This window comes from Osmerus mordax, chromosome 1 (genome assembly GCF_038355195.1).
Source record: "Osmerus mordax isolate fOsmMor3 chromosome 1, fOsmMor3.pri, whole genome shotgun sequence".
Classification (NCBI taxonomy): domain Eukaryota; kingdom Metazoa; phylum Chordata; class Actinopteri; order Osmeriformes; family Osmeridae; genus Osmerus; species Osmerus mordax.
In genome coordinates, this window is record NC_090050.1 from 22,113,736 (window position 1) to 22,138,849 (window position 25,114).

Below are 25,114 nucleotides of genomic sequence, written 5' to 3' on the forward strand. Positions count from 1 at the left end.
GTCAAGTCCCATACAGTCCTGTCAGGTCTAGCCTAGCACAAACTAACATATCATAGTTTAGCCCAGCCCATGAAAGTAAAGCACAGCAAATTCATTCATGAAAAACCTAAACAACCGTACATTTAGAGTTCCTAATCTACTGACACAGACAGAGAAGTGGCGTTAATCCAGAATCCTAGTTCCCCATCCCAGCGAAAGCTATTCATCCCAGGGTGCCACTGTAATCCTCTCTACCTAGGAGCTACCCTGAATAGAAGGGAATCCATGCTTTTCCAGTACCCACACAAAGGACTTGTTATACCCACAGAAGGCAGCAACAAAACTGGCTTGTAACCTCGATGTGGTGATTCACAGTTTATGGTGCTGTGCTATGGCGATAACATGTTCTTGAAGTAGTCGTTTACTAAACAAAACAAAACCCAGGCCCCAGGTCAGTCCTACCTACTGTACTGCCTGCAGGATCAGTTCCATGTACACAATGTGGCTTCTCTCTCCTCGCCCCTCCCCTGTTATCAACCTCTAACGATGGCTTCTGATTCAGTTTGTAGAATGGGTTTTATTCTCCATGAAAGTTTGCACAGACAAGGAATTTGCTTTGGCAGGAAGGTGCAAACATTAAACATATAGGAATCTATACTAAGGGTACATAACTAGCAAACTAAGGGTACATAACTAGCAATGGAATTAAATTAAAATAAACTATACTGTGCTACTGTAGAGCAACCTCCTCCAGCTGGTTAAAGGCCTTTATATGCTACTCCGACTCCGTTTACGGATGGGCGGGCGGATACGGACGGATACGGACGGTATCCGCCCGCCCATCCGTAAACGGAGTCGGAGTAGCATATAAGCGGATACGGACGGATACAATAGACTCTTTTTCGTGTATGGTTCTCCGTAGGCTGTGGGTGCTGAAAACAATTCACCGCTACAATTCACTCGTTAGCAGACCAATCACAGCCAAGGGGGGTATCCGTAACTTTCCGAAATCCCACGGATACTTAGGAAATTCAGGAGGTGCACGTCGGGCACCCCGGAGAGGGCGTTCCACGTAGACGAAGGCGTTCCCATGTGTCTGTTTTTTGGAAAACGGAGTACCCTAAATCAGCCTTAAGCCCTCACAGGAAGCCCCTCTCTCCATCGACTGCGTGCCTCACGGTGTCATGTTGTTGTTGTTGCAGATGTTGGAGCACCAGTGAGTGAGATGAGTCAACCTCTTCAGGTTTGTAACAATCCGTTGAGGGTGAGAGTAGGTCCGTCTGCTGGCGCGAGGTTCAGGGAGATGACAGTGCACTTGGTCAACCTGATGACAGGTCGCTAGAGGAGGAGTTGATATAGTGTGTTCTACTGATTGAACTCAGACAAAACGAAAACATTTGTGTGGATGTGCAGCATCTCCCCTCCACGACCCGGCACATGACTCAAGTTCACAGACAAAATAAAAACAATTTCAGACAAAATAAAGCATTGAAAGCATTGTTTACTAATGGGGAATGCAGTCAGAGGCTGTAAAGGTGGCTCAGTGATTTATGTGGGATGAGACTCAAACCTTCTATGAAACCTTCTATCCCATTCATCTAGCCTACCACTAGAACACAGTGGTGTTCACATTGTAATCTGTTGATATTTGTTCTTTCGAACATCATTCCTTTGCACTCATCAGTCTCCACCTTTGGGTGTTTATTAACCCCTTGGTTTGTCTCTCTTCCTCTCCAGTGATTTGCAACTTCCGAGGCTCGGTGACCCAAGGCCTCCCGCTGGAGGTCGGGGAGATGGTTCAGATCCTGGAGAAATGTGACGGTGAGTCTGTCGCTCCGGCCGACACCACACCTGCACTCACAAGGTCTTCTAGAAAGCTCCACTTCCTCTAGACCAGCGATCTTCAACCCTGGTTCTGTGTGTTTTAGATGTTTCCCTGCCCCAACACTGCAAATTGTTCTGCTTGCCAATATTTAAAATCTTAGTTCTCGAAATATAATATTTATTATCTTGTTTCAAAAATGATTTACTAGTTTCTATATTTTAATTTGTGGTATATTCTTAAGCCTACTTATTTCTAGACTGGAACCAACTTATTTTAAGATATGTTGTTGAGTAAAATGATCTGTCCATGCCGCAAGATCATTTCACTAGTATTAAGTCATTTTCTCTTCAAATTTAGTGTTAATTTCTTGTAGTTTAGCAGACATTTTTGCAGTGAACATTCCTAAATCAAATGAATGGGTCGTTATGAAGCGCTGGTGAAGCCTGATAACGACCCATTCACTTGAATAAGGTGTTTTGGAAGAGGGAAACATTTAAAACATGCATAAGACAGTGGGCCCTGAGGACCAGGGTTGAAGACCACTGCTCTATACAGTCGCTGAGGACAACAGCATCAGCTACGTGAATAAAATGTCCTCACCCCATCTCTCTTCACACCAGTTTGAGCGATCAATGTCAGTGTGTTTTTCCCGTTGTGCTACTCATCACTGAGTGAAGTGTGTAAACACAGAAACACAGCATAGCTAATCGTGTTTACAGAGTCTCTGTGTACTCCAGTCTCCTTGCTGCTAGTTGAGCTTTCCTCGGTTGGGATTAGTTCCTGCCACGTCTTCCCTGTCTGCTTGAGGCCACGCTTGTTCCTGAACCCACACCTGCTGTGACAAGACCTCTGATGGCACACTTGACTCTTAACAAGCCTCTACCAGGCACCTGTGGCCATCCATCACTCCGGCCGCATGTTGCTGTTTGTCGTCTTGTGTGTCTTGTCAGGGCTGGTTAGGGAGATGGAGCATTGAAACACAGCACTCGTCCATGTGCTCGAAACCTTGGTGAGACACTTATCTGTGCAGGTGACCAGCCCTGTCTGGTAGTGGGAGATGCCAGTTCACTGCACTCATCGATCGATTCTCTGCCAGCTCCCTTGACTCCCCACCGGCCCCCCTCTCCCCCCCTCTCCCCACCCCGTCCCCCCTCTCCCCACCCCACCCCATCCCCCCTCTCCCCACCCCGTCCCCCCTCTCCCCACCCCATCCCCCCTCTCCCCACCTCGTCCCCCCTCTCCCCATCCCGGCCCCCTTCTCCCCACCCCATCCCCCCTCTCCCCACCCCGTCCCTCCTCTCCCCATCCCGGCCCCCCTCTCCCCACCCCAGCCCCCCTTCTCCCACCCCAGCCCTAACAGCCCTTCTAGATGTAATGGATCCAACCAGAAATCAATGCCTTCCTGCCCTCCATGTGACAGCTGGGACATTCCACACAAACACACATGCACGAAACGCACACACACACACACAAAGCCAGACATAAGCACACAATCAGCAACTCTGTCAGGGTCTTTGATAGGAGAGGTGAAAAAAACCCAGGCTAAAGCCTGTGTTCTCGCTGCACATTGTTGTGGAAGGAGAGGATAATCTAATAAATTCTTTAGTTTAATTGGTGACGATTTTCTATAATAGGATTTACAACTGTAGAGAACCTCCAACACTCTAGATTAGCCACATCTGCCGTAGACTGCCACTTATCTCCATCTAGATGAGGAGCTGGGGAATCCAAACCTCCGCGGAGTAGAACATCGCTATGCAGGGTCCTCGTATTTCTCTGGTTTAATTCCAGTTGCTGCTTCGAGGTCTCTAGACCATCTCAGACCCTGTCTCCTCCAAGCATTAACCAAAACACCCACCCCTCTGTTTTCTTCCAGGATGGTACAGAGGATTCTCCACCAGGAAACCCTCCATCAAGGTAAACCGGTGGGGGAGTTGGGGGTGGGTTGAAGGGGTGGGGGTGATGGGTTGGATGGGAATGCATGCAGTGAAGTAGTCTCTACATTTTGCCACGAAAAAGAGGGTGTCATTATAAAGGGAGGCCTGATGTGTTTTCCCTTTCTACAAGGAGGACTAACTGGTGAAGTTGGAGAAACACTGTTGTGGACACATCTGCTGCAGTGTTGCACATTTACATATAGATGAGGAACAGGGGAATACAAATTTGAGGCTCAATGTGCATCATCATCATCATTTATCATTAATGAACCGCTGATTAAGTATTTTTCCCTCAATATTGTTTTCGATTGATTTTCTGTTAAGCTTAAATCTGGGCCCGGACTATTATGTCTGCCTTAGGCCTCTCTGAGAGAGTAGACGAGGAAAGAAACTGTGTGGGTCTGGGATTTAGAAAAGTAGAAGTGTCTTTTTCTCTCTCTCTCTCTCTCTCTCTCTCTCTCTCTCTCTCTCTCTCTCTCTCTCTCTCTCTCTCTCTCTCTCTCTCTCTCTCTCTCTCTCTCTCTCTCTCTCTCTCTCTCTCTCTCTCTCTCTCTCTCTCTCTCTCTCTCTCTCTCTCTCTCCTCTCTCTCTCTCTCTCTCTCTCTCTCTCTCTCTCTTCTCTCTCTCTCTCTCTCTCTCTCTCTTAACTGTGTTGATATTCTATCTTATTAGATCACATTAGCAAGGTGAATAACATGCTCCAAGTCCTCTGATCACTTTGAGGATTCCGACTCCCCCAATGACATTTTCCAAACAATTCCTCTTTTATTTTTCGTAAAGTTCAGTCGAGTGAGGATGGCTGGATAGTTGTAGCCCTACCCATGACCTTTAAACATTAAGCCAGGTACCAGAGTCTCCAGGAGACCGGGGGGAGACAGAGGACATGCAGCTGGAGGCTAGCTTCCCCTAGTAAAGATGCTTAAAACCCCCCGATGGTGACATTTACAGATTCCCTGGTCTGTTGTGGATGAACGACCGGCCAATCCGAGGCCTCTTTCCTTCTAGTGGGTGTTATTTGTGTCTGTGTTTGCCTTCTGTGCGACAGCCCCGACGCTGCCCTCTGACCTTGAGGATGCTCCTCTTGGCCTGATGGTAGATGTTTGGGTGTGGTCCATTGTTCGGCTACATCTCAGACGTCATACGCAGTATCAGACCTTACTGAGTAACTCAGGATCGGACCTGAGAGGAGGCAGGCGGATTCTGTCATCCGACCCACCAGCTGGTTTCATCCTTGCTGCTGGCGAGGGTGAGCTTAGGGTTGAGCGATGACGACCCCTTGGATTACTGCCTGGGGTGTGGAGGGGGAGTGGTGGGGGTCACCTGATCACATGCAGGTAACTGAAAGTTGCTGTTCCACAGTGTCCTGTGACTGCACTGCCCGCCACCTTCGCATTCTGCCACCTTGCCAACCTTCCCACGGCACAAACTGCCCTCCAGCCTGCCTGTCCTCTCCCTGCCCTGCAGCCTGCCTCTGTACCCACCTTCTCACCCTGCCCTGCAGCCTGCCTCTGTACCCACCTTCTCACCCTGCCCTGCAGCCTGCCTCTGTACCCACCTTCTCACCCTGCCCTGCAGCCTGCCTCTGTACCCCACCTTCTCACCCTGCCCTGCAGCCTGCCTCTGTACCCACCTTCTCACCCTGCCCTGCAGCCTGCCTCTGTACCCACCTTCTCACCCTGCCCTGCAGCCTGCCTCTGTACCCACCTTCTCACCCTGCCCTGCAGCCTGCCTCTGTACCCACCTTCTCACCCTGCCCCCGCAGCCTGCCTCTGTACCCACCTTCTCACCCTGCCCTGCAGCCTGCCTCTGTACCCACCTTCTCACCCTGCCCTGCAGCCTGCCTCTGTACCCACCTTCTCACCCTGCCATGCAGCCTGCCTCTGTACCCACCTTCTCACCCTGCCATGCAGCTGCCTCTGTACCCACCTTCTCACCCTGCCATGCAGCCTGCCTCTGTACCCACCTTCTCACCCTGCCCTGCAGCCCTGCCTGCCTCTGTACCCACCTTCTCACCCTGCCATGCTGCCAGCCTGCCCAGCCTTACACCCCACACACCTTGCACAGCCATGCTAGGTCATGCCCACCTTGCTTGCCAGCCAGCCTGTTCTTCTATGCCCACCTTGCCAGTCTGCGTGCCGCTCTCTGCCAACCTTGCCAGCCTGCTCCTGCATGCCCAGTCTGAACCAATCTGCATTGGAAGGCGATTGTGCTGGCAGAGTCGTCAACAGATTTAGGCCCACACACACATGCACACATGCGTGAAGGACACACACACACACACGAAAACAAGCTCTATAAATACATACACACAATCTAGACAGATGCCGCCCACACACCACACACACACACAGAAACACCACCCCTACACAACACACACACACAAAAACACCACACACACACCTACACGCACACAGTGACAGCAGCAGGCATATCATTGGAGCCCAGGGAGGAGCTAGCTGGGAATTAGCCACGGTCACAGAGTCGTTTAGTCATCCTGCTCCACGCTGGTCACATCTCTAACCCTCAACACAGTCCCACTCCCACGGTCTCCTCGCTGGCTCCTACAGCCCGGCCACGAGGCTGCCACACTGTCTCCTGTCCTCTGGCTATCAGGCTGGCTGGAGAGAGGGGTCAACGATGCCTGCAGTTTTCCATCTTTATGACGTGGTTCAGGCACTCTCCATGTGGGAGACCTTGTCTTGTCTCCTGGGTAAAGGCTAGGAGCAATACTGCTGCACTCATGCAAAGAACTATTGATTTTTCCAGGAACTGTAAACATTTTTATGAGAGGCTTATGGACAGGCTGTTAACACAGCAACGAGTCAAATCTTATCTTGCATTGGTGCAGATCTGATCCTAAACCCTCTTCTGGAAGGCCCCTATGAAAGAGAGAAAGAGAGAAAGAGAGATGGAGAGACAGAGAGATCGTTGTCCTCCCTCCCACCTCCCTGGTTTCAGTCGTGTTCATGCCTGCACGCCTGGAGCCCAGAAAGAAGGGAGGGGAGCTGGATGGAGGGAGAGAGAGAGAGAGGAGGAGAAGGAAGGATAGAGAGAGGGAGGGAGAAATGGAGGTAGTGAGTGATTCTGCACGTGTCTCACCCAGACAGCGCATGTGGTCTTGCGCTTCATCTTGAAGGTGCGCCGATTCATTCTTATTCCCCACCCCCCACCCCCCTCCTGCTTTCTTTCATCTCCTTTCTTCCTCCTCTCTCTTTGTGTCTTTGTACCCTTGCACGGCCGGGGTGACTGCCTCTTCATCAGCAGCTCCTTTGTGTCCACGTGTCTCAACCTCCTTTCAGCAGGGATCCGGTGGAGGGGTGGGAGGCAGCCGCGGCCCTCCTGGGAGCCACACGGAGGAACTCAACCCTGGGTCTCCACTGCAGGGAGGCAGGGAACAATACAGGCCCTCGCTATGGTTATGTTATCATGTAGCATTCAGACCAATATTGAACCGTTTACCTAGTGTTACATGTGGAAAGGTTAATGGGGCTTGGCTGTTTAAGGCCACACTGTAAATGTGTGGTTTATGGTTATGGTTATGGTCAGGGGTAGGGTTATGGTTACGGTTTCTGGTTAGGGTTATGGCCATGGTTAGGTACATGGCTAGGGTTAGGCTACGGTCACGGTTGTGGTTTATGGTTAGGGTTATGGTATGTGATGTATGGTCAGTATTTATGGTTGGAACATTTATAGAACAGTACTTCAAGAAAAACACCTCGAGGATACCGTTTTGGTCTAACGTTACCTTGGTTAATACCTTGGTTTGGCATGCTGAAGACAATGGTTCGATCCCTACTGCTTGCAAAAGATTTGATTGACGAGTGAGTGATGGGCGCATTCTCTCGTCCATACAAAAGCAAACGAGCCTGGCCTTTCAACTGACAAAGTCTGACAGACAGAACTGCTGCAGCGCCACAGCAACATAATCACCAGTCCTCTCCTGGAAACTGTACCATGAACAAAACCCTTTTCCCTAAATTATAGGCTTCACATTTGTTCGTTCTCGAATGTTGCAATTAGGCTTTCCTGTCTTCCTCCGGTGGGAGCAGAAGACTGCATGAGAAGGAAACATCCCTCAGAGTTCTTGGTCCTCGTCCAGGGTTGTAGCGTGAGGGAGTCAGGTGGCTGAGCGGTGAGGGAATCGGGCTAGTAATCCGAAGGTTGCCAGTTCGATTCCCGGTCATGCCAACTGACGTTGTGTCCTTGGGCAAGGCACTTCACCCTACTTGCCTCGGGGAGAATGTCCCTGTACTTACTGTAAGTCGCTCTGGATAAGAGCGTCTGCTAAATGACTAAATGTAAATGTGTTACATGCCAAGGTTTACATTTACTCACATGAGGGTCGGTGGTCTTAGGGGTTCAAACACAGATTTGTGTACCGCAAGTCAACTTAAACCTGCCTACAGTATATTGGCGGCTTTAGCTCGGCAAGATAACGCAGCCGTTCGTGTCTCTGATTCATCACTCTGCAGTTCCCCTGGCGTCACGCTCAGTTCCTCAGATAACCTCCTATCTAAACAGTACATAACCAGCTTGGTACAAATACAGTCACATCATCGCTAGACTGAACATTCTCGGTTTCTAAGTATCTCCGGTAACTCTTCCAGAAATCCTGTATTGATTCTAGAACTTAATCCTCCTGGGTGATTTTCATCATTGTTCAAATCCTCCTCTTCCTCTCCTCAGCGGGGTTCCTTAAAGTGGAAGCTGATGTGAGTTTGCTGAGTCATGTAATGGGCTGTCCTGTGTCCTAGTTTCGAAGGCTCAGCTGAATGCTGTGAGGACTCACAGATCATGTAAATGTCATGTATTACTGGGCAGAGATTAGACTTTCTGAAGGTGAGTTCCATACATCTAAAACCAATATTTCAGTCTGCTGACTGAATGTATAGATTGGTGTACTTAGTTAACCCGGTAGGTAGGGAGAAGTCCAGGGGCATCACTGATCTTCTTTCATCACTTTTGGGAGGGGGTTAGCACAGTGGTAGAGCATTTGACAATAGATCAAGAGGTGGCAGGGTTCGAAGTCACCCCTTTATGTTGCTTTGAATGAAATGACCGCTGTATGAATATCGTTTCAAAATTGTGGTGTTGATTTTTTTTAGCTTAACTCCTGAACTCCATGGTGAAGGATCATTGAAGTTTTGGGTCGACCTGCACATGTGAAACCACAGTGACGAGAGAGGAAGAGAGAAAATAAAATAAAACCTAGATAATAAAGTGGTGTTTCTCAACCTGGCAGCAGTTGGAGCAGGAAGATCCCTCAAGGCTTTACCTGTCAGACCGCTCACAGCTTATGAGGTAGATGTATACATGAACTCCCAGTACCAGACCCTTCAAGTAGCACTGTGTACATCAGTTTGAAACAGAGACACAGGCAAACGCAAGCTAGGGATCCAAGTGTTTTCCAGGCCCATCAAAATTATAACTGTTTGAAACGGGAAAAGGGCAAATGGATTTACTGTCCTTGGACTTCCACCCGTTTCTCTCTCTCTCTCTCTTCAGTTTCTCTCTCTCTCTCTCTCTCTCTCTCTCTCTCTCTCTCTCTCTCTCTCTCTCTCTCTCTCTCTCTCTCTCTCTCTCTCTCTCTTCAGTCTCTCTCTCTCTCTCTCTCTTCAGTGTCTCTCTCTATTCAGTGTCTCTCCCTCTCTCTCTCTCTCTCTCTCTCTCTCTCTCTCTTCAGTGTCTCTCTCTCTTCAGTGTCTCTCTCTCTTTCTCCCTCTCTCTCTCTTCAGTGTCTTTCTGTCTCTATCTTTGTCGGTCTCTATTTCTGTTCTCTCTATTTCTCACTGACCTTTTCAGATGAGCAAGTGCTGGACTGCTTGCAGCAAAATTAACAAGAAATCTTGTCCCTGCTGCACTCTCAAACACAAACACACTATCAGACACACACACACCACAAGCACACACGTCAGTGCAGCTTTAGACTAGGGAGATTCACCTGCCTGCCCAGAGCTAGCCCTGGGTGACACAACCACAGCACTGATGTAACTGCGGTTGGAGCATGAAGACTTTGACATTCTGCTTAAATGCACACACACACACACACACGCCAAACAGATACACACACACGCATGCTAAACCCAGACACACACACACACACATACAATCTGTGCTCGATCTACATATATTTAAAAAAATGTCCTCTATAGTGCAGGCGGATTCCTCCTGCTCTCTTAAGACGGTGGCTTTATCTTTTACATTTAGTTATTTAGCAGACGCTCTTATCCAGAGCGACTTACAGTAAGTACAGGGACATTCCCCCGAGGCAAGTAGGGTGAAGTGCCTTTCCAAGGACACAACGTCATTTGGCACGGCCGGTAATCGAACTGGCAACCTTCAGATTACTAGCCCAATTCCATAACCGCTCAGTCACCTGACTCCCCACAACCCCTACCTTGTTACACCTTCCTACCAGGCTGCTGGGAGTTTAGCAGGAGATGGCCCTCCTCCAACGCTAGGAAGAAATGAGGAGGATGGAGGATCAGAGTCAGAGGATGCTAACAGCTGTCAGCAAGCTCAGCTAGCTAACGCTGGCGTTGGCGCAAACTCACCTGTTTCTGATCAATCCCCGATCCAGTATTGGAATCGTAGATCAGTTAGATCAGTTCCCGATCAACCCCATATCCGGTATAGCGGTCAGAAGATGCTAAAAGCCAATACCGAGTCAGTTATTGTTAGCGATTGCGGCTAAATTCTACATCCAGTTTGACCTATTTTGTACAATGAAGATTGCCAAGTCTACACGCTCCATTCCTCAGTGATGGTGAATTATTGACCAGTGCACTTGTGACATGTAGCCTCTTCCATACATCTTCAGTTGAACCTGATGTGTTTGTGCACTCTACAGGATAAGTGTGCTTTGGTTTTGAGATGGTGTGTATTCATGTAAAAAATAAATAGCCTTTGTGTGTGTTTGTGTATCCATGCATACACACACGCACATTCGTGTACGTCCACACACACAACATACACGTGTATGTAGGCCTGCTTGCGTAGAGTTTCTATAGTACATAATCTTGCCACCAAATCCAGAGCATGCAAATGAATCTACTCTGACATTCTAGCATAGTCACCATTAGCATAGACATATGGAGGCTTTTCATTATTCAGCTTAATGTACCTTTCACCAGGGAAAGAGTCTACTCAACCTTGAGGTGGTTTGGTAATGAGAATAGACACACACATATTGTTCATACATCTCACTTAGTGGTCTCAGGTTTAACAGTCTACTGAAGACTTAGAGACTAGCATGGAGAGAGAGAGACAGTGTGTGGAAGGGAGTGTTTGTGTGTATGACTCGTGCTCAAATGTTAAATGTACAAACATACTATGAAAAAAAAAACAGAAGAAATTTCTGTTCTACATGAACAACTACACTTTTCCTGCTTTGGTCCAGGGTTTGAACCCAGACAGCTGGAGTGAATGTCAACCCTACCAGTTAAACCCTGACAGCTATAGTGAAAGTTAACCCTACCACTTAAACCTAGTCACTGACAGCTGTATTGAACGATCTCATTCCTGTTTCCACAGGGGATCTTCCCGGTCAGCTATGTGCACCTGAGGAAGGCTGTTGTCACCAACCGAGGGTGAGTGTCCGTCTCTCTGTTTGTCTTTCTGACTGTCTCTCTGTTTGTCTTTCTGTCTGTCTCACTGTTTGTTTGTCTCTCTGTCTGTCTGCCTTTCTGTATGTCTGTCTGTCTGTCTGCCTCTCTGTCTGTCTCTTTGTCTGTCTCTGTCTGTCTCTCTGTCTGTCTCTCTGTCTGTCTCTCTGTCTGCCTCTCTGTCTGTCTGTCTCTCTGTCTGTCTCTCCGTCTGTATCTGTCTGTCTCTGTCTGTCTCTCTGTCTGTCTCTCTGTCTGTCTCTCTGTCTGTCTCTCTGTCTGTCTGTCTCTCCGTCTGTCTCTCTGTCTGTCTCTCTGTCTGTCTCTGTCTATCTGTCTGTCTCTCTGTCTGCCTCTCTGTCTGTCTCTCTGTCTGTCTCTCTGTCTGCCTCTCTGTCTGTCTCTCCGTCTGTCTCTCCGTCTGTATCCGTCTGTCTCTGTCTGTCTCTCTGTCTGTCTCTCTGTCTGTCTCTCTGTCTGTCTGTCTCTCCGTCTGTCTCTCTGTCTGTCTCTCTGTCTGTCTCTGTCTATCTGTCTGTCTCTCTGTCTGCCTCTCTGTCTGTCTCTCTGTCTGTCTCTCTGTCTGCCTCTCTGTCTGTCTCTCCGTCTGTCTCTCCGTCTGTATCCGTCTGTCTCTGTCTGTCTCTCTGTCTGTCTCTCTGTCTGCCTCTCTGTCTGTCTGTCTCTCTGTCTGTCTGTCTGTCTGTCTGTCTGTCTGTCTGTCTGTCTGTCTGCCTCTCTGTCTGTCTGTCTCTCTGTCTGTCTCTCTGTCTGTCTCTCTGTCTGTCTCTGTCTGTCTGTCTGTCTCTCCGTCTGTCTCCGTCTGTCTCCGTCTGTCTTTTTGTCTGTCTCCCTGTCTGTCTCCCTGTCTGCTTCTCTGTCTGCCTCTCTGTCTGCCTCTCTGTCTGTCTCTCTGTCTGCCTCAGTCTGCCTCTCTGCAATCTCATTCTTTCTCTCACTTAGTGTTTCTCCCTCTCAGAATTTTATTGAGATCAGCAACAGAATCGTTTGTAAATGTAATTCCTGAATAAAATATTTATGCTTCCGTGATCTGATAGGATTCCAGGTTCAATAATTTAAAGCATTTGCATGATGTTGTTGAAACCTTCATTTTAGCTCTGATTAATCAAAGTTCCGGGTGTTCTCATTTGCATTACCCGTTTAATTAAATGCACGGAGAAGGAAATTAATTGGAATTACAATCCTTTACTGTTTTCTGTATGCCTGGAAGGCATGGAGGGGAGACAGAGTGTCTTTAGTTGGAATAATTATTTCTGGAGTACTGGTGCCTGTTCTCCTAGGATGGAATTACTACAGAACGGATGTGTGGGTCAGCAAAGATTCATACCGAGGGGATTTCATACTGGTGTGTGGGTGTGTGTGTGTGTGTGTGTATAAATTAATGTGCGCTTGTCTGTGTGTGTATTATTCTCAGAATAGCAGTAACTTAAGAAGATAGCTCGTCCCTCCATCCTCCATTAGGCGTTTGTCAAAGAAGCGAAAGTAAAAGGCAGCTGGGTCGCTCTCTTCAACGTGTGGAGGAGGGTGAGGAGGCAGGGAGGCAGGGATGGAAGCAGATAGAAGAAGGAATAGTTTAAGGTTGAGTGTCACAGGATGAGGAGGGAGGAAGACAGACCAGCCAGTGACTCAGCTGAAGCTGCTGGTTGAGTGAACATTGTCCCTGCAGTCTTCTCCTTCACATCTCCCCTGAGTCCATCCACGCCAGAAAAATCATCGTCACCTGAGCAAAACTCAAACTCAGTCCCAGACCTAATTATGTATCGTATTTATAAATTTACTTTTGTAAAACCCGTTCGTGTTAGCATTTCTCCAGCCATGCATCCATGCAGTTAATGAGGGGATCTCAGATTGTTTTTCGTTCACCGTACACTTTCACAGAGGTGTTGGGTCAGGACTCCCAGGCAGCGTCATACTGTCGTTCTTGTAGTTATAATCATCCCCACTGACTCATTTGCCCAGCAGAATGTTCTGTTACCAATTGGAGTGTTTGTCCAAATCTTTTTTAAGCATTTGTACTAGCAAGGTTCTCTAGCAAGATCTGCTTTGACATCCAGTGACTTTTCAGTTTGTGATTAGTTTTGAGCCTCTCATAACTTTTTTAATCTTGTTTGAGATTTTACATTTATGCATTTAGCAGAGATTATAGTTTTCTCTTGTTGTACAGAGTTAAATGCCAATCAGAAAACATCACCAGTACCCCTCCCCCGCCCCTCCTTACGTCACTACGTGAATTCTTCTGACAACCTTTTACTTTCACTTTTACTTTTATTTCACACAAATGTCAGTACTTTCTACTTATTATATTTCAAGCCAGGCTTGTTCCTTTAGTTTGAATCTCTATTTGGTGGCGCCTTTTTTAATTTCCTGCCTGTCACGCACAACAAATGATAGTCTATGAAGCTACCATGGAGCAAGGCAGGAGGCAACAAAAATAATAATACATTTAAAAAGTAAAAAAAAATCTCCTTTCTGTGTGTGAAAAAAGTTTAGAAAAAAGTTTTTAAAGTTTTTTTTTAAATTGCACAAAACTTGCACAAAAACTGTTTACTTAAGTAAGTATATGTCAGAGCCCACACTTCTTTACTGTAACTTGAGTGAAAAAGTGTAGTCAGTACTCCAACTTTTACCAGAGTCTTTTTAAACATGAGTATGTGCTTCTACTAATCTCCCTTGAGACATCCAACCGACCAACCAAGACCCATAGATAGAACACTAGGCTACAGATTAATTACATTTATAACAGATGATGGATTTATTGCAGATTATGTCTCCATCTTCCTGAAGAGGCTAGTCTCCAGTGGCTTGGGACCTACATATCTCTGGCCATCGTCGCTGCGATCACTTCCATATCAATTACTCTGGTCTGTTTAGAATTTCAATACCAATTCGGTAATTGAAGTGAGGCAAATCACACCTTTTAGTAATCAATGAGATTGATATGGCCTTTTTCATTTGAGGAATAATAACATATTATCTGGGGCCCAGGTTAAGGCAGTTTTCCGGTAGTGTTTCCTAGCGCCCTCGGAGATAGGTGACTTTCTGATGTATAATACACCTGCATTAATATGACCTCAAAACACCAAGACCTCCTGTGTTCGACCTCCTGTGTTCAACCTCCATACTTTATGACCTCTGGTTTTGCTGGAGGCCTGTCAACTGAGATAGACAGTGATGTGCTGTGATTGTGTGTGTGTGTGTGTGTCTGAATACCTGTTGTATTGTAGAAGAATCATGTCCTGCAGGCTTCTCTCTATATATATACTTTTACAGTCACTGATATTTAGTGTCAGTCAGTCTGACACACGCACACACACTGACAGTCTTTGTATATCGTTTCTACACTTCTATATGAGAAATGAACACACCGAAGTATTGCCATATACTGAACATTACATTTTAAAAGGGAGTTAGGTGGCTGAGTCGGGCTAGTAATCTGAAGGTTACCGGGTCGATTCCCGGCTGTGCCAAATGACGCTGTGTCCTTGGGCAAGGCACTTCACCCTACTTGCCTCGGGGGGAATGTCCCGGTACTTACTGTAAGTCACTCTGGATAAGAGCGTCTGCTAAATGTAAAAGCATCATGAAAAAAAACAATTTTTAAAAGTTTACCACAGGAAAAGTAATTAGAATTGTATTTAATGAAAACCTTGCTACTGTTTACTATGGAACAACCTTGAAAGCTTCCTCACAAGCTTGTGTTTAACAAAGCCTTGTGGAGCCCAACCAGGAATGCCTGATAAGATCAATCTACATAGAAGATTAGAGAAGGACAACAGGAAGTGTTTGCAGGAGGAGAATCAGGGGAGATGGGGAGGACTCAGAAAGAGTCTATAAGACCGTGGGGAGATGAGGGGGGGGGGGCAATTATAATGCTGAGGTGGAAAGAGACAAGAGAGAGAGAAGGGAGAGAGGAAGAGAGAGAGAGAACCAAGTAGAACTAATGTGTGTGGAATCAGAGGGCTCTGGGCACAGGCCTTGGCTGAAACGAGGGGGTAATCTCATTGTGTGGGGAGATGTTAGGGGCTGGGTTTAAATGATTAGTTATAGTAGTAAAGAAAAGAGAAAGAGAGAGATAGAGAGGGGATGGGGAGAGAGAGAGAGAGATAGAGAGAGAGAAAGATGTCTCATAAACTAGAAGACTGAAAACACATAGTGAACATCCTCCCTGCTGATAACCACAGGATGCAGTTACCACTGTGAGAGCACTGGGTCTGGGACTAGAGCCAGGGCTGGAGCTAGGGTATGGGCAAGGGAGGCCTGGGGCTGATACTGGGGCTGTTACTGGGGCTGGGACTAGAACTAGTGTTTGGGAGGGAGGGGCTGGAACTTGGTTGTGGAGGCCTGCAGGGAGTAGAGATGGTTTTGGGGCTGGGGGGCTGGGGGGCTGCAGGGAGTAGAGATGAGTGTTGGGGCTGGGGGGCTGGGGGCTGCAGGGAGTAGAGATGAGGGATGGGGCTGGGGGGCTGCAGGGAGTAGAGATGAGTGTTGGGGCTGGGGGGCTGAAGGGAGTAGAGATGAGTGTTGGGGCTGGGGGGCTGCAGGGAGTAGAGATGAGTGTTGGGGCTGGGGGCTGCAGGGAGTAGAGATGAGTGTTGGGGCTGGGGGCTGCAGGGAGTAGAGATGAGTGTTGGGGCTGGGGGCTGCAGGGAGTAGAGATGAGTGTTGGGGCTGGGGGGCTGCAGGGAGTAGAGATGAGTGTTGGGGCTGGGAGGCTGCAGGGAGTAGAGATGAGTGTTGGGGCTGGGGGCTGCAGGGAGTAGAGATGAGTGTTGGGGCTGGGGGCTGCAGGGAGTAGAGATGAGTGTTGGGGCTGGGGGCTGCAGGGAGTAGAGATGAGTGTTGGGGCTGGGGGCTGCAGGGAGTAGAGATGAGTGTTGGGGCTGGGGGCTGCAGGGAGTAGAGATGAGTGTTGGGACTGGGGGGCTGCAGGGAGTAGAGATGAGTGTTGGGGCTGGGGGGCTGCAGGGAGTAGAGATGAGTGATGGGGCTGGGGGGCTGCAGGGAGTAGAGATGAGTGTTGGGGCTGGGGGGCTGCAGGGAGTAGAGATGAGTGTTGGGGCTGGGGGCTGCAGGGAGTAGAGATGAGGGATGGGGCTGGGGGGCTGCAGGGAGTAGAGATGAGTGATGGGGCTGGGGGGCTGCAGGGAGTAGAGATGAGTGATGGGGCTGGGGGGCTGCAGGGAGTAGAGATGAGGGGCTGCTGCAGATTGTGAGCCTGCAAAGCCCATCTCTGTGGAAAACAGTTTTTGAACCATCTGGCTGCTGAATGATTTAGAGAATTCGTCATCAGGAAAAAGTCAGTTGGGTTTTGACTGGAACGTTTAGAGAATGTCAAGCGTAATGTTTGTAACTTAACACGTTAGCGCACACACTCACTAATTCACACACATACTTAGCCTTAAAGCAGTATGACTCAGAACAATGTGTCCCTCAAGTTTTGTTGTCGCTGTTTGTTAATGGTGTGAATGTGAGACAGTACGTGTGTGCTTTGTCAGGTTTTTTTACATTCAATGGTGAGAACCATTGAATGTGAGTGTTTGTGTGTGTGTGTGTGTGTGTGCAGGCAGTATAAAACAGTAACCGTGTGTGTGTGTGTGTGTGCAGGCAGTATGAAACAGTAACCGTGTGTGTGTGTGTGTGTGTGTGTGCAGGCAGTATGAAACAGTAACCGTGTGTGTGTGTGTGTGTGTGTGTGTGTGTGCAGGCAGTATGAAACAGTGGTGCCGCTGGAAGACACCATTGTGACGGAGGTCACGTCGACGCTGCAGGAGTGGGCTCTGCTCTGGAAGCAACTCTACGTGGTGAGTACCTGCCGTCCCACACCTCAGTGTGTGTGTGTGTGTGTGTTTCAGTATCGTCCCACACCTCAGTGTGTGTGTGTGTGTTTCAGTATCGTCCCACACCTCAGTGTGTGTGTGTGTGTGTGTGTGTGTGTGTGTGTGTGTGTGTGTGTGGGTGTGTGTGTGTGTGTGTTTCAGTATCGTCCCACACCTCAGTGTGTGTGTGTGTGTGTGTGTTTCAGTATCGTCCCACACCTCAGTGTGTGTGTGTGTGTGTTTCAGTATCCTTCTACTGGAATCATCTTGACCATATTCTCTTCCTGCACTAGAGAGACCTGTGAACTTTGACACATTCTCCCAACGTTTGCATTTGTGTTTGTCTCTCAGCCCTCACTATCCAGACTCATCTGGCCCTTTCACCGTGGAACCCTCTGAATCCTCTGTGTTACCTTCTGTGTTATCGCCAAATCGCTTACCTCCTAGGTGACCACTGTGTTTATGGGATTTTGGGATTGACCAAGGCTGGATTGGAACGTGGCTAGATCTAGAATGTATTATACATGACAACATCATCTCTCACACACACAGCATGCCCGCTCGATCCTAGATAGGTGGATGGAGGGCACACAGGCCTGTCATCCATCTCTCCCTCTCTCTGTCCCCATCACTGTCATCCATCTCTCCCTCTCTCTGTCCCAATCACTGTCATCCATCTCTCTCCCTCTCTCTGTCCCCATCACTGTCATCCATCTCTCTCCCTCTCTTTGTCCCAATCACTGTCATCCATCTCTCCCTCTCTCTGTCCCAATCACTGTCATCCATCTCTCCCTCTCTCTGTCCCAATCACTGTCATCCATCTCTCTCCCTCTCTCTGTCCCAATCACTGTCATCCATCTCTCTCCCTCTCTCTGTCCCAATCACTGTCATCCATCTCTCCCTCTCTCTGTCCCAATCACTGTCATCCATCTCTCTCCCTCTCTTTGTCCCAATCACTGTCATCCATCTCTCTCCCTCTCTCTGTCCCAATCACTGTCATCCATCTCTCCCTCTCTCTGTCCCAATCACTGTCATCCATCTCTCTCCCTCTCTTTGTCCCAATCACTGTCATCCATCTCTCTCCCTCTCTCTGTCCCAATCACTGTCATCCATCCTTCTCCCTCTCTCTGTCCCAATCACTGTCATCCATCTCTCCCTCTCTCTGTCCCAATCACTGTCATCCATCTCTCTCCCTCTCTCTGTCCCAATCACTGTCATCCATCTCTCCCTCTCTGTCCCAATCACTGTCATCCATCTCTCCCTCTCTCTGTCCCAATCACTGTCATCCATCTCTCCCTCTCTCTGTCCCAATCACTGTCATCCATCTCTCCCTCTCTCTGTCCCAATCACTATCATCCATCTCTCCCTCTCTCTGTCCCAATCACTGTCATCCATCTCTCCCTCTCTCTGTCCCAATCACTGTCATCCATCTCTCTCCCTCTCTCTGTCCCAATCACTGTCATCCATCTCTCCCTCTCTCTGTCCCAATCACTGTCATCCATCTCTCCCTCTCTCTGTCCCAATCACTGTCATCCATCTCTCCCTCTCTCTGTCCCAATCACTGTCATCCATCTCTCTCCCTCTCTCTGTCCCAATCACTGTCATCCATCTCTCTCCCTCTCTCTGTCCCAATCACTGTCATCCATCTCTCCCTCTCTCTGTCCCAATCACTGTCATCCATCTCTCCCTCTCTCTGTCCCAATCACTGTCATCCATCTCTCCCTCTCTCTGTCCCAATCACTATCATCCATCTCTCCCTCTCTCTGTCCCAATCACTGTCATCCATCTCTCCCTCTCTCTGTCCCCATCAATGTCATCCATCTCTCCCTCTCTCTGTCCCCATCACTGTCATCCATCTCTCCCTCTCTCTGTCCCAATCACTGTCATCCATCTCTCCCTCTCTCTGTCCCAATCACTGTCATCCATCTCTCCCTCTCTCTGTCCCAATCACTGTCATCCATCTCTCCCAGAAAGATGGATTTAATGGCTAATGACAGCTGTGGTTTAGTCTTCTGTTTAAATGTTGATGGGGACAGATGCTGGAGGATGAGAGCAACACACTGTGTGATGTGTACAGCACGATGTGCTCTGTATGAATCTGTGTGACTTTATATAAAGACTAGAGGCATGTCTACCTTGGACATACCATGTGTGTGTGTGAGGACGGTAGTGGAGGTCTCAGATCCCAGATAGCACATCCTCACTGCCAGTAGCGATGTTTTAGCCTCGGTCACAGAGCGGTCACACACGCTCTCACACACACGCTCTCACACACACGCACTCACACACACGCTCTCACACACACGCTCTCACACACACGCTCTCACACACACGCTCTCACACACACGCACTCACACACACACTCTCACACACACGCTCTCACACACACGCACTCACACACACGCTCACGCAAACCTACATACTTACACACACAGAGACACTATTACATGCTCACGCACACTTAAACGCTCAAACACACACACCATTACACGCTCACACACACACACATACTTAAACGTTCAAACACACACACACACATTGGTTTTCCACACCTCACTGGCCTCATTCAGTTATTATTTACGCTGACCTCAGGGAGTTGCTGCTGGCCTGTGACTAATGAACAGAACCAGTGCACCGTGTCAGAGGGCTCGGTCTGGCCTGGCCGCTCTCTGGGAATCACAACTGGGTCACAGCGCCTCGCACGCCCACGCTGCGGACGTGCGCTTGATTTGACCAGGTGTGCCACTGGCAGTGGCATGATCGGATGATCCTGATTATGGTGGCGACGATGAAGATGAGGATAATGGGGATGATGATGATGATGGGGGGGAGACAGATATTATGGTGGTTCTAGGGCGGGGGGGGGGGGGGGGGGGGGGGGGTTCGGTTTGGTGATGTGCAGTCAGCAGGATAGTTTCCTAAGACACTCCAACAGTCTGTAGACTGTCGGAGTGGAAATGGATGTTACTGACGCACGTGTGGATGGCTTGTCAACTCCTCCACTCTCACCTTCCCCGCTGCATGCTTACTGTACACACACACACACACACGTACAGGCACCGTACAAGCATACACTCTGACAGTGTGCCGCGGGACCAAGCACACTCTCAAGTGTGAGGTTTTATTTGCACTGATGGTTTTTTAACACAAACCTGCATGGACACACACACACACACACGTGTGAAAACATTAGTGTGTTCCGTCCCGGCTGTGTCAGACCATGTTGGTTCTCCACAACACCTGAGCCAGACTCACGGGGGTTTTGGTGAGGTGGTTTTTGTGGAGGGTTTGTGGTTTAGGGTGCTGGTCTCATAGAGCTTTTCAGATGTCTGTGTTTTTGGACGGGAACATGTTGGTCAAATCTAGACTGAGTTGACGCTGTTTGAGACGGGGGGGGGAGTCTGTGTGTCGTCTCTCCCTCCCTCTGTCTGTCCTCTGTTCCTCTCTCTGGGAGAATATGACTACTCTACGATGCTGTTTGAGTGCAGGAGAACAGCATCATATTTTGTGTATCAAAAAAAGATTCAGAGAAAACCTCCTGACATTCAAATATTGATGACCGTGTGATGTCAAAGCTGTGTGTGATGTGTGGCAGCAGCTGGTGCAGACAGAGTGAGAGTGTGTCGTGTCTTCCTGCTAGCTGTCTCAGTACAGCAGACACCTCCAGAGGTTATCAAAGATACTGCCAAGAGAGATATACTCTGATAACTGGGACATTTCTACAGTGTATATATGTGTGTTTATACATGGGCGTGGCTATGGTGTTTGTGAGTGTGGATTGTGTGTGTGTGTGTATGCGTCTGTGTGTGTATTCTACTCGTGCTGCCCCATGTTAGGAGCCTGTGACAGGTGATTGCCTGGAGAGAGAAGGTGAGAAAGGGTAGAGGGGGAGAAGGGGGGGGGAGGAGGAAGAAAGAAAAGCGGAAAGTCCGCTGTCATCTGGGGGACAACAGGTGTTAAAACGATCCCTCTGTGACTAACACTGACATGGTCACCTTTAGATGCCCTCAACACCTTGAGGAAACGTTAGAGGGGGGGGGGGGGGATAGGAGGGGATTGAGTCGAATACTGTTTGGCATTTGTCACCTTTAGCTGCCCTCCGCCCCATGAAGAAGATGGGAGAGGGGGAAGAGAGGGGGAGGGTCGAAGAGAGGGGGAGGGGGAGGGGGAAGAGAGGGAGAGGGGGGTAGGGTCGAAGAGAGGGGGAGGGGGAAGAGAGGGAGAGGGGGGGGGAGGGTATTCTCAGTTTCTTGTCAGGAGTTATTTTCTTCAAGAAACCTCTCTCCCAGAGTGGCTGCTCCCAACACTGACCACAGCTTAGGATGAAGGAGGAGGAGGGAGGATGGGGGAGGATGGGGGAGGATGAGGTAGGATGGGGGAGGATGAGGTAGGATGGGGGAGGATGGGGGAGGATGAGGTAGGATGGGGGAGGATGAGGTAGGATGGGGGAGGATGAGGTAGGATGGGGGAGGATGGGGGAGGATGAGGTAGGATGAGGGAGGATGGGGGAGGATGAAGGAGGATGGGGGAGGATGAGGGAGGATGGGGAGGATGAGGTAGGATGAGGGAGGATGAGGTAGGATGAGGGAGGATGAAGGAGGATGGGGGAGGATGAGGGAGGATGAGGGAGGATGGGGGAGGATGAGGTAGGATGGGGGAGGATGAGGTAGGATGGGGGAGGATGAGGTAGGATGAGGTAGGATGGGGGAGGATGAGGTAGGATGAGGGAGGATGGGGGAGGATGAGGTAGGTTGGGGGAGGATCAGGTAGGATGAGGGAGGATGGGGGAGGATGAGGGAGGATGAGGGAGGATGAGGTAGGATGGGGAGGATGAGGGAGGATGAGGTACGATGAGGGAGGATGGGGGAGGATGAGGGAGGATGAGGTAGGATGGGGGAGGATGAGGTAGGATGAGGGTGGATGAGGTAGGATGAGGGAGGATGAGGTAGGATGAGGGAGGAGGGAGGAGGAGGGAGGAGGAGAAGCAGGGAGAGGTTGAGATGGGAGGAGGAGAGAGGAGATCTCTGATGTATGATATGAGATATATCTCTCTCAATTCAATTCAGTATGCTTTCTCGGCATGAGAGTTCAGGTAATTCTTTGCTGAAGCAGTCCACAGTAAATGGACAACACAGAGGTGAAACAGAGAGGAGAGTTGATCCGTAGAGGAGACACATATCTGTCTCCTTGTCTCTCTGCATCTTCTTAAGCTTGTCCACTGCTGAGGAGTCTGTCTCAGTGACAGCTGTGTGTGTGGGGACAGCAGCTAGTTCCAGACCTGTCACTGTGTGGCACTCACACCCATCCTCACACACACACACACGACCACACACACATAGAAACACACACTCTCAGACACACACACCAAACAACCAGCCGAACCCTAACCCTACCCTCAGCACTCTGACAAGAGGACAAGTGACAATGACTCCCGTGTGTCTTGTCTGCGTGTGTCATACACAGTCTGCTGCAACTGCCATGGCGTTCCCATGGAAACACAGCTCTCCTGTGTGTGTGTGTGTGTGTGATTTTGTCTCAAAATTGGAGAGCTACAGTACCATCCCAGTGTGACCAGACAGGTGATGCTGCCAGCCCTGGCCTGGCCTGGCCTGGCCTCAACACAACTTCTGTGTGCACAAGTGTGTGTTTGTAAGGCAATAGAGTTTGCGGTCAAGATTACAGACAGAAGTATTTGAGCAGCAATGAGCCGGCTCTGTGAGATAACATTGGATAGCTACAGTATGTGTGCCAGCACTGACATGTCTGCGTGAGCTAGCATTGAGCTAGCTATGTGAGAAGCACTAAGTTTACTCATCGTGCAACACTGAGATAGCTATGTTGAGCGAAACGCCGCTCTCTAATTTAGGAGGCAGCTCCAACCCTGCACTCATCTGGTGGGTGGCTGGCTGGTTGGTTTGGAGAAAGAAGGAGAGGGAGAGCGAGAAAGGCAGAGAGACTTGAGAAAGCAAACCAGAGAGAGAGAGAGCATCCCGTAGGAAGAGCTGTGAGCTGTGTGACAGCCTGTGGTTTCTCCTAGCCGTGTGTGTGTGCATGTGTGTGCGTGTGTGTGTGTGTGTGTGTGTGTGCAGCTTCATGTCTAGAGAGGCTGGTTTTCAGCGCTCTCAGCACAGCAGAAGGACCAGCCGCCTCACCACCTCTCCACCGTAAGTAGCCGCCGCCGCTATGTAGACTGACCAATCACCATCCAGGAGGATCTATTTTTATCTTGTTGTTGGTCATTGATGTGGTGTGTGGTATCTGGTGTGGGGTATCGGGTGTGTGGTATCTGGTGTGTGGTATAGGGTGTGTGGTATCAGGTGTGTGGTATCAGGTGTGTGGTATAAGGTGTGTGGTATCAGGTGTGTGGTATCTGGTGTGTGGTATCAGGTGTGTGGTATCAGGTGTGTGGTATCTGGTGTGTGGTACAGTATTAGGTGTGTGGTACAGTAATAGGTGTGTGGTATCTGGTGTGGTATCAGGTGTGTGTTATCTGGTGTGTGGTATCAGGTGTGTGGTATCTGGTGTGTGGTACAGTATTAGGTGTGTGGTACAGTAATAGGTGTGTGGTATCTGGTGTGGTATCAGGTGTGTGTTATCTGGTGTGTGGTATCAGGTGTGTGGTATCTGGTGTGTGGTACAGTATTAGGTGTGTGGTATCTGGTGTGTGGTATCAGGTGTGCGGTATCAGGTGTGTGGTACAGTATTAGGTGTGTGAGGTTAGTCCCTGCAGGTGCAGCTTGATGCTGACGTGTCTAGGCAGGTGACTCGGGTCATCATGGGTGCTGAGATGCGCGGCGTAGCCACACGGCGGTGAGGCTGCGTCTGATTGGTCAGGTCCTGTGCTGGGTGTGGCCGTCTGCACTCTCCTCTCCCTGAGCTACTGAAGTGTGGCTGCCTGTCTGCAATGGAGATCTCTGACCAACCTGCTTACGTGCCAGTGTGTGTGTGCGGGCGTGCGTTTGTGCACGTGCGAGTGAGCGTGTGTGTGTGTGGGGGGTAGTACGTGTGTGTGTGCTTGCATGTGCGTTTGTGCATGTGCAAGTGAGCGTGTGTGTGTGTGGGGGGAGTACGTGTGTGTGTGCTTGCATGTGCGTTTGTGCACGTGCAAGTGAGCGTGTGTGTGTGTGCTGAGGGTCAGACTGGGTCAGGAGAGGATTACGGATGAGATGCCTGCCTGTGGTGGTCCATGCCAGCTCCCCGCCTGCGCTCAGCCAAGCCCTCGCCACTCCACACTGGGCTTGGCACGCTGGCATATGGCTCTGCTGGGTCACGCAATCAGGAGCAGACCTTCACTCTACGCACGCGCGCACACACATATGGACACAAACACACACACACACACACATAGACACAAACACACACACGGACACAAACACACAGAACCTAACACACACACACTCAGAGGGAGAAAGTGTGGGAGAGAGATAGACAGAGAGGCAGAAAGTGAGCGAGAGAGATGGACAGAGAGAGAGAAGAGCAAACAGAATCAAAAGAATGTATTAAGTAACCATCAAACAGGAGCAGCAAGGACAGAACTGCACACAGTAAGACCGACCAAAACAGCAAAACAATCAGACAAGGACCACCACAGGGAACACAAACACACACACAGGAGATGTGAGGACAGTTGAGGACAGCTCGGTGATGAATGAATGAGCTAGGAAGCAGGGGAGAGGAGGAGAGAGACAGACACAACCCACAGCACAGACACAGCCAGGGAGACCGACAGGGAACACCAGGGTGACTATGGTCGTGCGAGAGAGAGAGAGACAGAGAGAGAGAGAGACAGAGAGAGAGAGAGACAGAGAGAGAGAGAGATGGCAGAAAGTAAAGAGTTGATGTGAGAATATCCTTCAGAAAAGAATAACATGGAGGAACATCCGTGGCATTAACCTAATGTGTGTGTGTGTGTGTGTGGCGTGCGTGTGTTTT

At 49.3% G+C, this 25,114-nt stretch overlaps 1 protein-coding gene across 1 annotated transcript in view; it reads left to right on the plus strand.

The window, feature by feature from the left end:
* The first annotated feature begins 1,772 nt into the window (after positions 1 to 1,772).
* Positions 1,773 to 25,114, plus strand: part of dock3 (dedicator of cytokinesis 3) — a 63,922-nt gene continuing 40,580 nt past the window's right edge. The window contains 4 exon segments of the mRNA XM_067234088.1: positions 1,773 to 1,800; positions 3,681 to 3,721; positions 11,275 to 11,330; positions 17,071 to 17,167. Coding sequence (XP_067090189.1) covers positions 1,773 to 1,800; positions 3,681 to 3,721; positions 11,275 to 11,330; positions 17,071 to 17,167 — 222 coding nt within the window.